At 40.5% G+C, this 21,900-nt stretch overlaps 1 protein-coding gene and 1 long non-coding RNA gene across 3 annotated transcripts in view; one reads left to right on the top strand and one right to left on the bottom strand.

The window, feature by feature from the left end:
- Positions 1-21,900, bottom strand: part of LOC131382634 (uncharacterized) — a 1,005,882-nt gene that overhangs the window by 945,844 nt on the left and 38,138 nt on the right. The window lies entirely within an intron of this gene.
- Positions 14,231-21,900, top strand: part of IRAK1BP1 (interleukin 1 receptor associated kinase 1 binding protein 1) — a 37,088-nt gene continuing 29,418 nt past the window's right edge. For both annotated transcript variants that reach the window (XM_058435025.1, XM_032152824.2), the window contains exon 1: positions 14,231-14,663. In XM_058435025.1, coding sequence (XP_058291008.1) covers positions 14,349-14,663 — 315 coding nt within the window. In that variant the 5' untranslated portion in view covers positions 14,231-14,348. The remainder of the gene's footprint in view (positions 14,664-21,900) is intronic.

The raw sequence follows: 21,900 nt of genomic DNA, 5'->3' as shown, positions 1-21,900 counted from the left end.
CCCAAACTACAGTGCAATACAGTCATGTTGTTACATTGCCAAGATGCCAATAACTGAACATTGTAAATTAGACTTCTGTAGTCTTTAAAGTTATGGCCACTATTGCTATCAAGGCATTTGTCTCCTTCTCCACAGGATTCAGCCTCCTATCTATCTTGCATGCCCTTTTCTCTAATTCCTCCCCCTTGTCTTTCTGGCATTTCTCCTCCCACATCTCTATTCATTTCTTTGTACACAAGTGTTTAGGTCTCTCTTTGTATTGCAGTCACCTTCTAGAACTCACACTCAAGGCCTCAACTTCCACACTCAGAAAAGCTTATCAAGGCATTTTCTCTAAATGAAGACAGTGCCCAGTTCCCTAAGTGGAACTCTAGTACCACTGGTTCACAATATTTTTGGCCCACTAAATATATATACACACACACACACACACACACACACACACAAATGATAAAGTAGGCCGGGTGCAGTGGCTCACGCCTGTAATCCCAGCACTTTGTGAAGCCAAGGCAGGCAGATCACAAGGTCAAGAGATCAAGACCATCCTGGCCAACATGGTGAAACCCCGTCTCTACTAAAAATACAAAAAAATTAGCTGGGTATGGTGGTGCACACCTGTAGTCCCAGCTACTCAGGAGGCTGAGGCAGGAGAATCACTTGAACCTGGGAGGCAGAGGTTGCAGTGAGCCAAGATCGGGCCACTGCACTCCAGCCTGGTGACAGAGCAAGACTCCGTCTTAAAAAAAATAAAAAATAAAAAAATAAAGCAACTGGGCCTCACAAGAGATGAATTACACAGATCACCAATCTTAAAAATGCAGACCATTTTACTCTAAATGCCTTTGCCTTTTAAAAACACAATGCTGGTTTAAAAACATGCTTTAATTAATAAACTTTACTTTTTTTAAATTGGACCATGTTTTTTATTTTTATTAATTTTTTAAAGACTGGGTCTCACTCTGTTGCCTAAGCTACAGAGCAGTGGCATGATCTTGGCTCACTGCAACCTCCACCTCCTGGGTTCAAGCAATTCTCCTGCCTCAGCCACTCAAGTAGCTGGGATTATAGACATGCACTGTTGGGAAAAAGCTGAGTGTTGAGGAAAAAAACTGAGGCAGGGCTTGCATGTCTGACATAATGTCCTCTGGAATGTGTCTAGACTTGCTGGCTCCTTGCTTCTAGCCCTCCTAGGCTCCTAGATCAATTGTATTCCCATTATCTCAAGTAGCAGAAGATGTTCCATATAAATGCTAAAGCGTCACAGCTGTAGATCGTGTGCCTGCCCTTTTGACCCCCACATTCTCCTCAACTGTTTCTTTGTTAGATTACCAATAAATAGCGTGGGCTTCCATAGCTCGGGGCCTTCGCAGCCTCCACAATCGTGATGGCCCCCTGGTCCCACTTCACTTCTCAAACTGTCTTTTTCTCAGTCCTTTGACTCCACCAGACTTTATCGCCTCCACGACGTGGTGTTGGGTCTGATCACCCCAACATACCTGGCTGCCCAACGTGGGGCGACAAAGACCCTGGTGAAGAAATGCTAAAGCGTGTGAAAGCGGAGGATGCATTGTCAAAGGACACCCAAGGACATCTAAAAGAAGCTCTGTGGGAAAGCTGAGTGCTTGGAAGAACCAGGGTAACAATGGGACAAAGTGAAAGCAGACATTCTGCTTATTTAAATTTCTTAAGGCATTTACTACGAAGAGGTGAAGAGAAAGTTAGTACTCAGAATTTGTTATCACTCTTTACTGCAGTAAAGCAGTTTTGCCCATGGTTTCCGGAACAAAGGACTATAGCGTTGGATGAATGGGAGAGAACTGGCAGAGATTTAAAAAAAAAGTGTATAAAGATGGAGCAAAAATTCCAGTCTCGGTTTCGCCAATGTGGGCGCTAATAAAAGCAGCTCTTGAGCCATTTCAAACAGATGATGAGGCAGATTCGGATGAGGAAGAGGACAAGTGTAAAAAACCAACTTCAGATTCTGAATGTGAGGAACAGGAAACAGAGGAAATTAAATAAAAGAAAGGGAAATTGAAAAAAAAGTATGTTTTACTAGCCCACCTGCTGAATTAAGTGAAAGGCCACCTCCTCTCTCTCCCCTTAATGGGTGAGAAGATGAATTAGCTACAAAACTTACTGCTCCTGTAGTTGCAACATTAAAATCTGGAGCAATTGGTGGTGCTATACAAAATTCTATTCAAAAGGCCAGAGCTGAGGGAGACCTTGAAGCATGACAATTTCCCGTAACTATAATCCAGCAGCGAGGACAGAATATAGCTAATTGGACCACCTTTCCTTTTAAGCTGTTAAAGGAATTCAAGCAAGCCATTAGTCAATATGAGCCAAACTCTCCTTTTGCGCAAACTTTATGAAAAAATGTTTCTCTTGATAATCGATTAATACCACATGATTGGGATACTTTAACAAAATCTATTCTCACTCCATCTCAGTACTTGCAGTTTAAAACCTGGTGGGCTGATGAAGCTCAAACTCAGGCAAGGGAAAATACACAAGCACAACCACCTGTGCCTGTTTCCTTTGAACAGGTAATGGGAGTCGGACCTGACTGGGGTCGATTAGAAAATCAAGCAGTAATGGAGGATGTTGCCATTGTTCAGCTGCGCTCTGTGTGCTTACAGGCATGGGAAAGGATAAATGTTACAGGGGAAAAATATCCTTCTTTCAGTTCTGTCTGACAAGGATCTAAAGAATCATATTGATTTTATTGCTCGGCTCCAAGAGGCTGTGTAAAAAACCATAACTGATAAAACAGCTCAAGATTTGTAATGCAGCTTCTTGCATACAATAATGCTAATGCAGAGTGTCAAACTGCTATTAGACCCCTGAGAGGGAAGGCTTTTACCTGGATATATTAAGGCTTGTGATGGCATTGGAGGTAACTTACATAAGGCTACTCTTTTAGCTCAGGCTATGGCTGGATTAAGAGTCGGAAATAATATGCCCCGTTTCTCAGGCTCTGGCTTTAATTTTGGGCAATTTGGACACACAAAAAAGGAATGTAGAAAAGGAAATCAAAAGGCAAGAGCTACCATCAAACAACAGAAAAGTTCCAGTGTATGTCCCCGTTGTGAAAAAAGCCATCACTGGGCAAGTCAATGTCATTCTAAAATTAGCAAAGATGGACAACCTCTCTCAGGAAACAAGAATAGGGGCCCACCTCAAGCCCCTCAACAAACCGAGGCACACCCAGCACAGCCAGTTCCCTTACAAATGTACAACAATTGTCCCCTGCCACAGCAGGCAGTGTTGTCATAGACCTCTGCAGCACAATTCCCCTCTCCTTACTTCCTGGGGAGCCACACCAAAAAAGGTCCCTATGGGAGTTAGGGGACCCTTACCAGCAGGAACAGTTGGTCTATTACTTGGAAAGTCTAGTTAAATTTGAAAGGTGTCACTGTGCATACGGGAATAATTGATTCTGATTATACCGGAGAAATTCAATTAGTTACTAGTTCCTCAACTCCGAGGTCTGCTTCCCGAGGAGAAAGAATTGCTCAGTTGTTGCTGTTACCTTACTTAAAACTAGGAACCAGCACATTGAAGAGAACAGGAGGCTTTGGTAGTAGGAAGGGCTGTATACTGGGTTAATCAAATGTCTGACAAAAGACCTATTTGCACAGTAACTATTCAGGGAAAAGATTCTGAAGGACTACTAGATACTGGAGCTGATGTCTCTATTATTGCTATAAATCAATGGCCCTGACACTGGCCTAAGCAAAAGGCATCCATTCGCACTGTTGGAGTAGGAGCTGCCTCAGAAGTTTTTCAAAGTTCCTTGATTTTACCATGTCAAGGGCCGGATGGTCAGGAAGGGACAATTCAGCCTATCATTACACCTATTCCTGTCAATTTATGGGATAGAGACATATTGCAACAATGACATGCTGAAATATCTATTCTTATGGATCAATATAGTAGTTAACAATAGACAAATGACGAGAAATATGGGATATCGCCCACAGAAAAGGACTAGGAAAAGACAAACAAGGCCAATCAGAACTTTTAGAATTAAAAGGACAAACAGATCAGACTGGATTAGGGTGTCATTTTTAGGAGTGGCCATTGTTGAGCCTCCAGCTCCCATTCCTCTTGTTTGGCTAACTGACAAACCAGTTTGGGTGGACCAATGGCCGCTGAAACAGGAAAAACTGAGGCTTTAAAAGAGCTGGTGCAGGAACAATTGCAAAAGGGTCATATAGAACATACTTTCTCCCCTTGGAATCCTCCTGTATTTGTCAATAAGAAAAAGTCAGGGAAATTGAGAATGTTAACAGATTTAAGGGCTGTTAATACTGTAATTCAACCCATGGCTGCAACAGAACAATGCCTGACAGGACGGAAGGAAGGTAAAGGGGGCTGTACAGGATATGTGGTGGAGGGATGCACATGAAGGGAGCTGGGAAAAAGGAAAGATAATTATTTGGGGAAGAGGATTTGCTTGTGTCTCTCCAGGTGACAATCAGGTGCCAGCGTGGGTGTCCACTAAACATCTGAAGATTTATCATGAGCCACAGCATCTAGGGGACCACCTGTACAGTGCAAACTGAAGGTTTGAAAAGCCTCTATTTGCTTTCCCTATGCCTTGTGTTAAAAGGGGCCTGTTTCTCATTATTAGTGGCCTCCCGGCTACAGCCACAGAAGTTTTTGCTTCTGTTTCAGTAGATTTAGTAAGGTGGGGGTGAGGGTATGCTTGTGTTTTTGCAGGATATGACTGAACTGTGTGGATGCCCTCAAGATGTGTACGACCATGGAACAGGAGACTGGAGGGACCCATGGATCCCAACCATGGACGGGGTTCCCCCAGTACAAGCCATGAGCCAGTTGAATCTGAATGTGAAGATGGAACGAAGACCGACCAGAGTCACAATGCTTAATGGACCAGTGCTTTCTAACTCAGCTCCTCTCTACCCTGAATACAAGAGACCCTAATAGTTAGGCAGGAATATCACTGCCCCTATTCAGCATGAAGAAATTACAGAAGATGGACCTTCATCCTTCTACAACCCCTAGGATTAAGGGTCCTCTTGTAAAAGGGAAAGGAGAGATATGTGTGAAGCATTCAAACCAGAGTGACTCCAGTTTGAATAAGGGCTAAGAAAAATGAAGCTGGATCACCAACTAGCAATTAGCGCTGCACAGCCTGCAATTGCCTTGCTCAATTAAAAGAGGCCACCTTTTATGCTAGTAATAATGATAGTAATAATGATACCTTCTCTTTTACAAAAAAGAGAAGGGAGGCATGTTGGGAAAAAGCTGAGTGTTGGAAAAAAAACTGAGGCAGCGCTTGCATGTCTGACATAATGCCCTCTGGAATGTGTCTACACTTGCTGGCTCCTTGCTTCTAGCCCTCCTAGGCTCCTAGATCAATTGTATTCCCATTATCTCAAGTAGCAGAAGACGTTCCACATAAATGCTAAACCGTCACAGCTGTAGATCATGTGCCTTCCCTTTTGACCCCCACATTCTCACCAACTGTTTCTTCGTTAGATTACCAATAAATAGCGTGGGCTCCCAGAGCTCAGGGCCTTTGCGGCCTCCACAATCGCGATGGCCCCCTGGTCCCACTTTATTTCTCAAACTGTCTTTTTCTCAATCCTTTGGCTCCGCCAGACTTCGTCACCCCCACAACCTAGTGTTGGGTCTGATCACCCCAACAATGCACCACCACGCCTAGCCAATTTTTGTATTTTTAGTAGAGATGGAGTTTCACCATTTGCCCAGGCTGGTCTCAAACCCCTGACCTCACATGATCCACCCCGCTAGGCCTCCCAAAGTGCAGGCATGAGCCACCAAACCCAGCCTAAACTTTACTTTTTAGATCAATTTTAGGTTCACAGCAAAACCAAGCACAAAGTAGAGAGAGTTTCCATATCCGCCTTCCCTACCTCCATACACAGATACAACCTCCCCTATCAATATGCTGCACCACAAAGGTCTATTTGTTACAAGCAATGAACCTATATTAACACATCATTATCACCTGAAGTCCACAGTTTGTGGGGTTTTTTTGTTTTTTTGTTTGAGATGGAGTCTCCCTCTGTCACCCAGGCTGGAGTGCAGTGGCGTGATCTCAGCTCACTGCAACTTCCACCTCCTGGGTTCAAACAATTCTCCTGCCTAAGCCTCCTGAGTAGCTGGGATTACGGGCACCCACCACCACACACAGCTAATTTTTGTATTTTTAGTAGAGATGGGGTTTCGCCATGTTGGCCAGGCTGGTCTCAAAACTCCTGACCTCAGGTGATCTGCCCGCCTCGGCCTCAAAGTGCTGGGATTACAGGCTTGAGCCACCATGCCTGGCCCACAGTTTGTGCATTGTACCTAAGGGTACAACTGCTGGATGTCACGTAAGAACAAGTTTAGTTTTGTAAGACACTGCCAAACTGTCTTCCAAAGTGGCTGTATTACTTTGCATTCCTACCAGCAATAAATGAGTGGTCTTGTTGCTCCACATACTCACCAGTACTTGGAGTTGTCAGCGTTTTGGATTTTGATCATTTTAACAGGTGTGTAGTGTTATCTCATTGTTATTTTAATTTACAATTCTCTAATGACATAGGATATTCAATATCTTTTTATATGCTTATTTGCCATATGTATTAACTTCTTTGGTAAGGTGTCTAGTCAGACAACTGGTTTTTAAAATAAGACTTTTATAACATTCATCATTTTGTATTAAACTTTACTCAGCTTTTAAAATTAAAAAGAAGCTTAAATGTTAGACCTAAAACCATTAAAATCCTACAAGAAAACCTAGGCAATACCATTCAGGACATAGGCGTGGGCAAGGACTTCATGTCTAAAACACCAAAAGCAATGGCAACAAAAGCCAAAATTGACAAATGGGATCTAACTAAACTAAAGAGCTTCTGCACAGCAAAAGAAACTACCATCAGAGTGAACAGGCAACCTACAGAATGGGAGAAAATTTTTGCAACCTACTCATCTGACAAAGGGCTAATATCCAGAATCTACAATGAACTCGAACATATTCACAAGAAAAAAACAACCCCATCAAAAAGTGGGCAAAGGACATGAACAGACACTTCTCAAAAGAAGACATTTATGCAGCCAGAAAACACATGAAAAAATGCTCACCATCACTGGCCATCAGAGAAATGCAAATCAAAACCACAATGAGATACCATCTCACACCAGTTAGAATGGCCATCATTAAAAAATCAGGAAACAACAGGTGCTGGAGAGGATGTGGAGAAATAGGAACACTTTTACACTGTTGGTGGGACTGTAAACTAGTTCAACCATTGTGGAAGTCAGTGTGGCGATTCCTCAGGGATCTAGAAGTAGAAATACCATTTGACCCAGCCATCCCATTACTGGGTATATACCCAAAGGACTATGAATCATGCTGCTATAAAGACACATGCACACGTATGTTTATTGCGGCACTATTCACAATAACAAAGTCTTGGAACCAACCCAAATGTCCAACAACGATAGACTGGATTAAGAAAATGTGGCACATATGCACCATGGAATACTATGCAGCCATAAAAAAGGATGAGTTCATGTCCTTTGTAGGGACATGGATGAAACTGGAAAACATCATTCTCAGTAAACTATCGCAAGGACAAAAAACCAAACACCGCATGTTCTCACTCATAGGTGGGAATTGAACAATGAGAACTCATGGACACAGGAAGCGGAACATCACACTCCGGGGACTGTTGTGGGGTTGGAGGAGGGGGGAGGGACACCATTAGGAGATATACCTAATGCTAAATGACGAGTTAATGGGTGCAGGAAATCAACATGGCACATGGATACATATGTAACAAACCTGCACATTGTGCACATGTACCCTAAAACCTAAAGTATATTAAAAAAAAAGAAGAAGCAACTCAAATTCTCTCATACTACACATAAGAAAATTGAGCCAGTAGAGGTGAAAACTGAATCCATGAAAGTAGCTATAAATCTAGAGGGAGAGGCCGGGCATGGTAGCTCACACCTGTAATCCCAGCACTTTGGGAGGGCAAGGCAGGCAGATTATGAGGTCAGGAGTTCGAAACCAGCCTGGCCAATATAGTGAAACTCCGTCTCTACTAAAAATACAAAAATCAGCCAGGCGTGGTGGTGCACGCCTGTAGTCCCAGCTACTTGGGAGGCTGAGGCAAGAGAATCACTTGAACCCATGAGGCAGGGGTTGCAGTGAGCCGAGATCGTGCCACTGCACTCAAGCCTGGGCAACAGAGCAAGACTCCATCTCAAAAAAAGAAAAAATTAGAGGGAGAAGAAGCAAGCTGAGACACCAGTGAAACATATAGGAAAGACATGACAAGAGAGAAGGAAGTAGAACAAGAAGAGCAGTGTTGTAAGAATCAAAAAAGGCTAGAGGTGAAGTAGATTTTTTTATTTGTTTTGAGAAAGAGCTTTGCCAGCAGCAATAGGCTCTGTATGTAGTGTAAATAATCATGATTACTGGGAAGCAGCAGGACAGAGTGGAAAGAGTATTAGACTGCCTCTGTCGGTAACCTGGGGGACAAGACTTGAAAAACTTTTCTGGGTTCTAGTGTGTTCATCTGTAAAATGAGACTATGCTTCTCTAGTTTCTAAATTCAATGTTTTCTTACTACAGGATCTTCCGTTTGTCAATTTTTTGGACACCATCTTTTTTCTTGGATAAGTTTGCTAATTTATTTATCATCTATATCTCTGTGCCCTGTTAGATCTTTAATGACTGAACATCTAACCAAGATTTCATTTCCCTCTGCATGCTTAGAGAATTACAGTTACAATAACTCTTTACAAACATCTAATATAGTATTCATGGACACAGAATTTAGGTAAGCAGTCTTCTCTTATTTGTTACAATTTTGCCAGGATGTTATAGTATAAACTTGACTATTTATTCTACATAAAATATCAAGAAATTAAGATTTCCTCCCTAAGTAACTTATGTATCTGCAATATCCTGTTAGCTTTGACACTATTAAAATTTGGAATTAAATGCCTTTTGGAGGTTAAAATATCTGTGGGCAAAGCTACCTCTAATCCACTGCTTTCAAGGAGAAACATCAAGAAGAAGCAGTCTTTACCGAAGTGAGAATTTCACAGCTTAAATCTGAAAAGAACTGTCAAACATTTCTTAGTCTCTTGGATACAGTGTAAATTAGTTAAGATATAATTACAACTAATACTTGCTACTATTACTACCGTAGCTTCATTTATAAAATATTACTTCTCCCCTAATTAAATGAAGCATTCAGTGCTTCGCATAACCAATTAAAATGTTAAGTAGTTACATTATGCAGCTAGATATGTGAAAACCAAGAATAATAAGCCAGATAATACAAAAGAAAAACAGTGATGTGAAATGAGTTACGGCGAAAATGAGCAAAGCGAAAACACATTTAAACCATAACCTTTTCTGAAAATTTGAGGTGTCCAAGAGGTCAGTCAAGCATGTACACAGAATCAGGTGGTATGAAATCTAACAGCAAAATATAGGGTAGCCCAGTCTAACAACAAAATGATATAGTGGATTGGCTGATTCAAGTTTATTTTCACTCAGATATCAGAGATATACTTGAGAGCACTTTTTCTGGACTAAGTTGTAACTTTCAAGGTGAAGATGTAATCATGAGACTAGAACCCTGTGTAAGGGTGCAGCAGAGACAAATAAACAAAGCTGACTGGCAAAAATCCCCATGGTCCACACAGCATCCTATTCTACCTGTATCATTTAAGGTACCAGAAGATAAACATCTGCAACCTATTAAGAAAGCAAGAAACAAACCTGGAAATAAAATAAAAGCCTAGAAGGAAAGCTATACCCACTGTCTGGGTTATTTGTGAGATAAAATAAGATAATACCTCACTTCATTTCTGGAAAGTCTGAATCCAATTACTTTAAAAAAAAACTCAAGAGAACATTAACAAATATTTATCTCTTTCTCCTTTTCCCAATCACTCTTCCTTAACCCTTTGCCATCTGGTTAACAGTAAAACATTTCTTTGAATGGTCACTAAAAATCTGCTAAATATTACATTCAATAGGCATGTCTTCATCTTCAAGTTTTTGACCTGTATCATGACATTATGGATCACCTCTTTTTGACAATTATACAAACTCTGGTTCCACAACATTGTACTATCTTAATCTCTCCCTTACCGCTTTGAGCCTTTTTTCTGTTTCTTTTGGCTTCTTCATTTACCAATATATTTTCCATAAGTATTTAACTATAAAGTGTAACAAAGTCTAAAGTGATTTTAGTACATCTGACATCTTTTTGAACAAGGCAAGGACCTTAATACACAGTTCTAGGTTAGTTTTTCTTTTCCCCCTCAGCATTTAGAATGTATTATTCCATTCTCTTCTGACACTTGGGATTTTAATTTTTGAGATGTTTGGAACTGCCCATCATAAGCTGGGTACTGTCAGAGACTTCAACTCAAAGTCAGATACCCCACCAGAAATAGATAAAAAGATAATGGCACATCTGAGACACAAGCACCAGAGGGTATAAGCAAGCTGCATGAGCAAGCAGCTCAGACGCCCATGCCACCCACCAAGGTTGCACCAAAACACCTCCCTCACCTCACACCAATGGTTATGTAGGGATTACTCTATGGCCAGCTGAAGGAAGAGGAAAAAAACCTGAGCTTTTATGGCAAGATTATGGATAGGCTGGCTTGGTATGCAGGTGCCAGTAAAAAATGAGAAGCAGCTGTGTAACAACATGACTTGTAAAGTCTTTGAATAACAGTGGAGAAGGAAAATTTCCCCAAAAGGTGAAGCTTTGAGCAGTGCACCTACAGATCCACTTTGTGTGGAGTTCTATAAATTCCTTAAGGCTGACAGGTATAAAAGTCAGCTTTAAATTCTCCTTCTCATTTATTCTTATCAGTCTTGGTTTTAAGATAAGATAAAACTTAGTCAAGCTACTTATGCAAAAAAAGGGGGGCGGATTTTTATAAGGATACAGGAATATTTTAGAGAACTCCAGGGCAGGAATGAAACCAGGCCTAAGAAAAAATTCTTAAAAAAGAGACTAGAATTGCATCTGGACTATTTTTCCATCTCACCTCTGATCCTCTTGGAAAGTATCATTTTCTTTCTTTCTCTCTTTCTCCCCATCCCATCTCTACACTTTTTCTATTTCTCTAATAGAAAAATGGCCAATCTATATCTCCCAAGGTTTTATATAAATATGAGTGTATGTCACAGCCCTGTCACCTAAGAGACTAGATTTTTAAAATTTGGTGTAAATACAGATTCTCATGTGAAAAATTCTAAGGGGTTCAACTGGAATTAGGTACCTATTCTTAGTCCAATCAACTTGGTAGAGTCACCTTATTCAAAACAGTTGCTAGGGGCTCAGCCTTGACTCTGAGAGAGAACTGGGCTACTATGAGCTGAACAAATAGCTCTATGCTCCTCATTCATTCTCCCAATCATTCCAGCTGAAAACTTCGTAAGTCAGTTTAGGCTTATCCTTCTCTTTCATATACTATTAATTTATAGCTCTGTCACAAAGAATTAATTCATTCTTCTTTCAAAATCCAGTATTATCTATTCCTTCTCCATTCTCACGGACTTTATTACTTGCCAAAATGATAGTTCAAAAACAGACATTACACTGTAGTTAAATTTGCATTTCTTAAACTACTGGTGAGGATAAACTAATTTTTTTTCATTCTATAAACTACTAACATTTCTGCTTTCTTGGTCTGTTATCGTGGACTTAATTGTGTTTCCCAAAATTTGTATGTTGGAGTGCTAACTTCAATGTGACTGTGTTTGGAATAGGGCTTTTAAGAAGGTAATCAAGGTTAAATGGAAGTCATAAAGGTGAGGCTCTACGAAGAGACATCGGGGTAATGTGCACAGAGGCAAGGCTACGTGAGGACGTGGCAAGAAAGTAGCCGTCTGCAAGCCAACGAGAAAGCCCTTGGGAGAAACCAAAACTGCTGACACCTTAATCTTGGACTTCTAGGCCCCAGAACTGTGAGAAAATAAATTTGTGCTGTTTAAGCTCCAAAGTCTTTGAAGCTGAAAGACTTTTGTTACGGCAATAGCAATCTAATGCAGTTTGCCTCAGTGTTCATTATTTTTCTTTTGACACGTTTGTTTCTTCTAGCAACAGCTCTCTAAGCATTAAGACTCTTAGCCCTTCATACACAATAAACATTAACAAACATTTTTCCCCATTTATTTGCCTCCCCACCTTTGTTTTCATTTTGCTTTATATAACTTATTTTTTTTAGTATAGTCCAATTTTTCAAACTTTTCCTTCATGGTTGCTGCACATGAAACTATGATTAAAGCCAGCCTTCCCATCCCCCAGAATATTTATATTTACATATAGGTTCTTCCAATTATTTTTATTTTTGGTCTCATTTGAATTATTTTCAATGTATGATGTAAGATACAAATTTTTTTAAAATATAGCTTACAATGGGCCAGGCGCGGTGGCTCATGCCTGTAATCCCAGCACTTTGGGAGGCCAAGGTGGGCGGATCACGAGGTCAGGAGAACGAGACCATCCTGGCTAACGCGGTGAAACCCAATCTCTACTAAAAATACAAAAAAATTAGCCAGGCATGGTGGCAGGCACCTGTAGTCCCAGCTACTCGGGAGGCTGAGGCAGGAGAATGGCGTGAACCTGGGAGGCAGAGCTTGCAGTGAGCCCAGATCGCACCACTGCACTCCAGCCCGGGTGACAGAGCAAGACTCCGCCTCAAAAAAAAAAAAAAAAAAAAAATATATATATATATATAGGTATATAGATACGTGTATACATACACGTATCTATGTATATAGATACGTATATACATATATATATAGCTTACAATTATCCCTGTACCATGTAATCATTTTCCACTGATATGAAATCTTTTATCATATACTAAATACTTACACTTTAACTCCTGTTGCTTTTTGTTTATGACATTCATTCATTCAACAATTTATTTTGGAGGCTATATTCTTCCACATTTATCGTAAGGGAAAAAGAATTTTTCACCAAGTTTAAGAAACATTACTTTGGGTGTCTTAAATCATAAAAGACTATGAGGGAAAGTTCTTAACGTTAGTTTTTAAATTAAAATTGTTTTCAGCTAACAATAAACAAGATGAATATACACAAAATTATGTTAATCTAGTGATGAGCCTAATTAAAGGAGATGGGTACCATTTGATTTAGTTGAATTATACTAATCGAAAAGAACAGAAAAAACAATGGTGAAACTACAAGAGGACAGTCAGCTTTTTCAGGATCCTTTTAAAAGAACAGTTCTTGTCCTTCTAAAACTAGTTATTCAAAATTCTTTTTTCCCCCCCTCGATTCTCTTGATAAAATTCAGATAGTAAAGAGGTATAAACCAGTGGGGCTATTTTTACAAAGATCATTGCTTAGTGCTAGGAAGAGAATCTAGGAGACGGGAAGTTGAGGGTTGTGTTCTAAAGGTTCTCTCAAGAAAAGGGTACAGAGAAGCTCCAAGTTGTACAGGCCCAGCAACGTCCATATTGGACGTGCTTTGCTACCACCTAAATCTCTCCTGTCGGAGTTCAAGGCCCGAACCATTCCAGGGATTTTAGAAAAAAATGGGGAGACACGAAAATGATGCCAAAGCCATAGCTATCATTACAAACATCCATTATGTTCACTCTGCTTTCCATATGCAACGCACTCTACATACAATGGGCGCCTTATAAACACATAGCAAATGTGAAAAATATTATCAACATTGCTTTGATATTATTTATATATAATATATTCGAGTATATTATATATTATTAATATAAAATTATCAGCACTGCTTTAGAGAAGATGACACTGAGATACGAAGAATCGTAAACTGTCCAAGATCACAGGGGCAAAAAGTTCACCTCAATTGAAACCTCACGAACCACAAAAATGTGGCCGAGGGAGCCTCAAAAAAGCAGTACCCCAAGCGGGGACGGTAAAGTCAGAAAAGACAAGGCTGGGTAATCACAGAGAAATCTAAAAACCCGCTCGGCCTCGCTACTCTTCTTCCTCTGAGGTGCAGAGGCGGAGTGGGACGACAAGGAGTTGCGAGAAAGGGCAGAGCTCACTGAGGAGGCAACAGAGAAAGTCCGCTAACATTTTTTGAAGGCCGTAAGTTAAACATGTTAAAAACTGTAGCTACTCACTCAGCCGACACCTAGTAAAAAAGATGCGGCAAGATCAACAAGGCATAGCTTGCGCCCGCCAGAAGTTCCGCGGCCTCCACACCCATCCCGGCATACTTTGCGCCGTGCACAGGCAAGCCGTGGTGCGCATTGGCCCCTTCGGCCGCCGTCGGCCGGTAGTTACTATGGAAACCCAGCTGCCATCGCTATGTCTCTGCAAAAGACCCCTCCGACCCGGGTGTTCGTGGAACTGGTTCCCTGGGCTGATCGGAGCCAGGAGAACAACCTGGTCTCAGGCGGAGAGAAGCTACCGGGCCTACGCCACCCCCTCTCCTCAACACAAGCCCAAACTGCTACCCGCGAGGTGCACGTAAGCGGCACCTCAGAAGTGTCTGCGGGCCCGGACCGGGCGCAGGTGGTGGTGCGAGTGAGCAGTACCAAGGAGGCGGCGGCCGAGGCCAAAAAGAGCGTTTGTCGCCGTCTAGATTACATCACGCAGAGCCTCCAGCAGCAGGGCGTGCAGGTGAGATCTCCGCGGGGGAGGAAATAAGAGCCGGAGGACACAAAAGGGTTGGCAGATGGTCGGGCCCCCCAGGCCCCTCTAGCGGGAAGGGAGATGTGGAGGGTCTGGGGCGTTTAGGACGCCTTTGTCGCAAAGGTACTCCGGGACGCCAGGACCTGGCAGAGTGAATATTTGACCCATTCTTCTCCTAGACGAAGGTAATTATTGGCCTCAGGCAAATTAAAAATAAAAGAATGCAAATTGGGTAGGTTTTTATCTGGCGATATTTGCTTCAGTGATTTTGTTTTTAAATTTGAAGTGATGAAATGTTAAAACTTGAAATGTTAGTGGTAAATACTTGCCCAAGTGGAGTGCTGGACACTAAATATTTTGTTTTGTTTTGTTTTTATTCCGCACCATGGAATTGGCAAGTGAAGAGCACGACCTGCTTCCTTCCGATCATGTAAAACTTTGCATGGAATGGTTCTTGAGTATGTTCCGCAAACAGTAACGTTGGGGAGTGGGGAAGAAGTTGCGTCCATTTTCATTTTATAATGATTTTCATTTTATAATGATTACCCCAAAATTTCTTCGGCCTTCTTAGGTTTAACTTAAAAGAAAAAATCAAGCCAGTATTGTGGATACCACATATATGAAATACTTCTACTTACTTAACAGAGATGTCCATGAGACAAATCACTAAACAAATCTGACCTTAAGCCTACTCCTAAGGAAAGAAAAAAAAATGAAGCCATCATTTAATCCACACAATAGCACTGTTAGGCATGTTTTAATATCCCTGTTTTCCAAATTTAAAGAGGTTAAACAATGCTCTGAACTTTAGGTAGGGCAATATTTGAACTCATGTATTCCTGAAACCAGAATGTAAATTGCTTCCAATTCTGCCGATAATTAGAATGAAAGAAAATTAGAAATCATAGGGATCAACGATTTCAGTTTTCTCGTTTTATAGAGTAGGACCCCAAAGGCCACAGATGTAACTTATCCAGGATAACACTGAGTTGGGAAAAGTGCAGGCATTGTTACTTCCAGTCTATTGCAAGAAATGCCATACCCCGAAAAAGCAAGTCCTTATTTTTAACAAGAAAAGATATTTGAATTGCATTTATAATACAGACATACGAGTTATTACAAAGTCATTTGGACAAGATTTCTTCAAATGATTTTAAAATTTAGAAAAATACAGATAATTATAAATAAGGTGAGTAAAGTGGGTTTAATATGTAGAAAAAGTTTTTAAAAACTGCTACTAGTGCTATAGTCGTTTGAATAATGTTACAAGTTTTTAAGTTATTTACATAAAATACAAATGGAGCTCACAGGTCTCTACTATATAAAACAACATAGGCTGGGCATGGTGGCTCACGCCTGTAATGCCAACACTTTGGGAGGCCAAGGCAGGTGGATCACTTGAGGCCAGGAGTTCGAGACCAGCCTGGCCAACATGGCAAAACCCCATCTCTAGTAAAAATACAAAAATTAGCTGGGCATGGTGGCACACTCCTGTAATCCCAGCTACTAGGGTGACTGAGGCAGGAGAATCTCTTGAACCCGGGAGGCGAAGGTTTCAGTGAGCCGAGATGGTGCCACTGCATTCCAGCTTGGGTGACAGAGACTCTGTCTCAAATAAGTAAGTAAATAAATTACTAAGTCCAACTTAGAGTAATTATGTTAAGATTCAGTGTTCAAGGCAAGACATAAGAAGGACAGTAACCTCCCAATTATCTCTGCTAATGGATGAAAGCAGTCAGGTAGATAATTTGTTCAGGAGATAATACAAGATATCATTTATATTTTCAGGATGAATTATGGGTCTTCACAAAGTCCTTGTTCATTTCAAACTTTAGAATTCTGAGCTGTAAGGTTTATAAACATCACTTCCCTGCTTAAAGGGCTCCTCATAATCCAAACTCCTTTGCTTGAAAGATGGAGCCTGAGCCAGGCGTGGTGGCTCACGCCTGTAATCCCAGCACTTTGGGAGGCTGAGGAGGGCAGATCACCTGAGGTTAGGAGTTCAAGACCAGCCTGACCAACATGGTGAAACTTCGTCTCTACTAAAAATACCAAAATTAGCCAAGCATGGTGGTGCATGCCTGTAATCCCAGTTACTTGCGAGGCTGAGGCAGGAGAATTGCTTGAACCGGGGAGGCGGAGGTTGCAGTCAGCTGAGATCATGCCATTGCACTCCAGCCTGGGCAGCAAGAGTGAAACTCCATCTCAAAAAAAAAAAAAAAAAAAAAAAATAGGTGGAGCCTGACTCTCTATCCTCATTTCCTATCATATCTTCCTCCCCTCTATTGTATTTTTCTTTAAGAATTAGCCCAAGTCTGAGCTATGGAAGTGAGACCCTGTCTCAAAAAAAAAAGAAGAATCAGCCCAAATTCACCTTCTTGGCATTCCTTTCCTAATATAACACTAATCCCTGCCATACAACACTTCACTCCCTATACTTGTAATAAAAACTCATCTTGTATCATAATTCTTAATTTACTTGTTTCTTCTCCATATTCTAAACTTCTCCAGAGCCAAGACCATTTGTTCTTTTTTTGCCTGTATGAGTTATGGTCCATACACTTCATATAATGTGTACTCAGAAAATGCCTTCTGAATGAATAATAGAAAAAAATGAAACAATAAGTGAACAAATTATTCAGCTATGGTATAGATCATAGATTTATGAACTTTTGTGAAGGTATAATCCTTACTTCTAGTGTGGTTTTCATTGAAAAGTGTTTTAAAGTTCTAAGCAATATTTACTCATTCAGCCAACAAACATTAAGCCTTTCTTTTCATTGTTCATTTTTGGTTTTTGTTTTTTTTTTTTTTTTTTTTGAGATGGAGTTTCACTCTTGTTGCCCAGGCTGGAGTACAATGGAGGCGGTCTAGGCTCACTGCAACCTCCGCCTCCCAGGTTCAAGCGATTCTCCTGCCTCAGCCTCCCAAGTAGCTGGGATTACAGGCGCCAGCCACCACACCTGGCTAATTTTTGTATTTTTAGTAGAGATGGGGTTTCACCATGTTGGCCAGGCTGGTCTCGAACTCCTGACCTCAACTGATCCCCCACCTCAGCCTCCCAAAGTGCTGGGATTATAGGCATGAGCCACTGCGCCTGGCCCATTGTTCATTTTTAAACAATACTTTATATTGTCTTAGTTTGTTTGGTCTGCTGTAATGAAAAACCGTAGACTGGGTAGCTTATAAACAACAGAAATGTATATCTTACAGTCCTGGAAGCTGGGCATCCAAGATCAAGGAGCCAGTAGATTTGGTATATAGTGAATGCTACCAAGAATTACCCTGATATCTCTGCTTCCCCTTTATTTTCTTCTCTCTCCTATAGGCATAAAATGACCTCACAATGTCTGGTCCTCCCTTCACAAAAGTGTTTCTGTCACTCAGGATGCATATCTAAGTTCTAGTGCAAGAGAGGACTAGGAGTAAATGCTGAAGGGAGTGTTTAACCCCTTTAACCCATTGCAGTATGAGCAAAACTACTGTAAGATTCCTTTAACACAGTGCAGCCAAAAGAGAGACCCCTTTTCTCCTTTTTGCTTCACAACAGACCACCTCAGCCACCGTGACACCCAGTAGGAGGTATTCCACAGGAGCAGCAGCAGAGAACTTACCTTACATCATGACATATCAAGGCATATAGTTCTTGCAATGGACTACATGTTTGTTTCCCCCCAAAATTTATATGTTGAAACCTAATCCCGAGTATGATGGTATTTGGAGGCGGCTTTTAGGAGGTGATTGGGACATGAGGATAGGGCTGTTTATAGATGAGAACTCCGAGGACCAGAGTGATTATTGGCAGGTTGCTTGCACACGGTCACAGCCAGGAAGTGGCAGAATTTTAACCTTAGGGTCCATGCTCTTAACCACTACAGGATGTTGCTTCTTTATTCTCTTGACAGTGGATAATTGAGGTTTTAGGTAGGGAAGATGTCACTGATGCTATTGATGCCACTACTTATATCCTTTGGCACTTCATATTTGTGTGCATGCAAGCCCAGCTTCCATCTGACAACATTTGTAAATTCTTTGCCTGAAAGTGAAAGCTTTCCCTGGCTGCTGGAATCCACTCTGTCTGCAAATGGGGCCAGAGTGTAATGCCAGGGAATTAAAGTCCTCTCCCCCAGCCCCAGCAGCCTTCATCTGAAGGCTAATGTAGAACTAGAATGACTGAGGGAAATGAATGGAAAGAGACCCCAGCATCTTCACCCCTTGGGGTCGGATAATTCTGAGGTATGTGTTCCACCCTGGTTCCTAGAGTTTCTCTGCAGGATTAAATTTGAGTTGACCACAGTGGTAATTTGCTTGACAACACATCCTTTAGTGCCTTTCTTTCCCTATCTGTCTTGCATCCCACTCTGTTAATGGTGTTTTTTGGGATCACCTTTAAAATTAACTGTATGCAAATCTTTGTCTTAGGATCTGTTTCTAGGGGCACCCAAATTAAGATAAGAAGTAGTGGCAACAAATTGAACATAAGCATTGGCTAAAGTTTTTCATTATTAAAAATGGTCACAACATGAATGTCCTTGTAAGCTACATATTTATACATGTCCTTAATTACAGGTTAAGCATCCCATCCAAAATGCTTTACCAGAAATGTTTTGGATTTCGGAAGTTGTGGATTTGGGAATATTTATATTTTATATGTACCAGTGGAATATTTGTAATCTGGAAATCCAAAATTCAAAATGCTCCAGTTTCCTTTGAGTGTCATGTTGGCGCTCAAAAAGTTTAAGATTTTGTAGCATTTTGGATTTTCGGATTAGGGATCCTCAACTGGTAATGTTCTTTGGACATTAATTCCTGGATTATGTATATTTGAAGGCTTATGAAAAATTGTACTCTAAAAATATACGTTTACATCTTCACTTGGCACAGTAGGCATTCTTTTCTTCTGTAATTTTGCCGACTTAGCAGTCCAAAAAATGATACTGCCATTTCTTTTTTATCATTTGAACTTAAACTTTTTAAATATAAATTTCTAGTTCACAATATTTTGCCCATTTTTCTATTGTCTTTACCTTATTAAATTGATAACCTTAAAAATTAAGATTATAAATAACCTGGCCGAGCACAATGGCTCATGCCTGTAATCCCAGCACTTTGGGAGGCTGAGGCAGGCAGATTACTTGAGGTCAAGAGTTCAAGGCCAGCCTGGCTAACATGGTGAATCCCTGTTTCTACTAAAAATATAAAAATTAGCCAGGCATGGTGGTGGGCGCCTGTGTCTCAGCTACTCCGGAGGCTGAGGCAGGAGAATCGTTTGAGCCCAGGAGGCAGAGGTGGCAGTGAGCTGAGATCATGCCACTGCACTCCAGCCTGGGCAACAGAGTGAAACGCTGTCTCAAAAAAAAAAAAAAAAGATTGTAAATAACCTGTCATATATTGCAAAAAATTTTCTCAGTTTTTTTATTTGCTGTATAACTTAGTTTATAGTATTGAACATTCAAAATCTTAAAGTTTTGTTTAGCCAAATTCATTAATTTTTTTCTGTATTTTTTCTACTTTTGTATATAATGTTTATTGGGTGTATTGGGTTCTTCTCAAGCATAAAGCTATATAACTTTTTTTTTTTTTAAACACAGGGTCTCATTCTGTTGCCCAGTATGGAGTAGGATGATCCTATCATTGTTCACTGCAGCCTAAAACTCTGGGGCTCAAGCTATCCTCCCACCTCAGCCTCCGAAATAGCTAGGACTACAGGCACATACCTCCAGGCCCAGCTAATTTTTTATTTTTTGTAGAGACAGGGTCTTACTATGTTGTCCGGGCTGGTCTTAAACTCCTGGCCTCAAGCAATCCTCTCGCCTTGCCCTCCTGAAGCACTGGAATGCCAGGCATGAGCCACCAAACCTAGCCTTATAGAACTATTAACTAATATTTCCTGGTCTCTTAAGGAACCTTTGTAGTACATTAGATATGTGTACTGTGCTTGGAATTTACTTTGGTATAAGGATAAGAGTTTTTTTTTCTCTTAAATAGGTAAGTAGCTGTACTGACACCATTTACTGAAGTCTGTCTTTCCCTTACTACACATGCAAGAACCTTGCTTTACACAATTGAAAGTCAAGTTGTAATGTGGGCTTTCATTGTCAAGGCTCTGCATACTTTGATGTAGTTCTCTTGGCTTTACCTTCATCTTCCTGCATGATACTAAAATGGCTGCAACATTCCCAAGCCTTACATCTTATACCATAGCTTAAAAAGAAAAACAATAGTCTTTGTTTCCTGCAACCACATTTATTTTTAAAAATCCTACAGTTCACTCTAAATAGACAACCTAAACTTATTTTTGTGGCCAGAGAAATGCCAGACCAATTGGCTTAGATTTGGATTTCTGTCCATCTTTTAACCTAATCCTGTAGCAAATCAGATGTGATCATCCTAAATAATTTAAACCTATTACGGCTTACCCTGAATCACATAGTTACTGCTCAGAGGGAGTAGGGGAAGAGTGTATGACATGAGGATTCCGTATTCCTTGTTTTACCTACTGCTTTGAAATGTTACTGGTTATTGCTATTTGTAATCTTCAGATGTTCTTGAATTAGTTACAGAATTAATTAGTTCATTTGGTCCTTGATATGGTCCTGTACCAGTACTATCCTGTTTAAATTATTATCTTCATAAAACATTTGTAGGGCAAGTTCTCCCCTCATTACTCTTCTGAAAAAAATTCCCTGTCTGCAAGGAACGGAGGGACATTTTAAGTGACAACATGGAATTATAGTCAGAAATTCCAGAGGGTGGAAAATTTCTATACAAAAATTTCTATTTATATTTTGCATTAAGTTTACAAATTAATTTCAGGATAACAGCTGATTTTACAGTGTTGTGTCCCAGTCCACTTATTTAAATGCTTCGTTTTTCTGTAAAGTTTTTTGGTTTTCTAGGAAATACTCTTCTAGACATTGACCTAGGCAAAGAATTTATGATGAAGACCCCAAAAGCAAATGCAACAAAATAAAAAATAGACAAATGGGACTTAATTAAACTAAAGAGCTTCTGCACAGCAAATGAAACTATCAACAGAGTGAACAGAAACACTATAGAGTAGGAGAAAATATTTGCAAACTATGCATCTGACAAAGGTCTAATGTCCAGAATCCTATAAGGAATAAATCAGCAGGAAAAAAAAACAATCTCGTGAAAAAGTGGGCAAAGGAAATGAGTAGACACTTCTCAAAAGAAGCCATACAAGCAGCCAACAAACACATGG

This window comes from Hylobates moloch, unplaced genomic scaffold, assembly GCF_009828535.3.
Source record: "Hylobates moloch isolate HMO894 unplaced genomic scaffold, HMol_V3 SCAFFOLD_2, whole genome shotgun sequence".
NCBI classification, from domain to species: Eukaryota; Metazoa; Chordata; class Mammalia; order Primates; family Hylobatidae; genus Hylobates; species Hylobates moloch.
The sequence above is the reverse complement of the archived record's forward strand: the minus strand, read 5'-3'. Positions and strand labels throughout refer to the sequence as shown.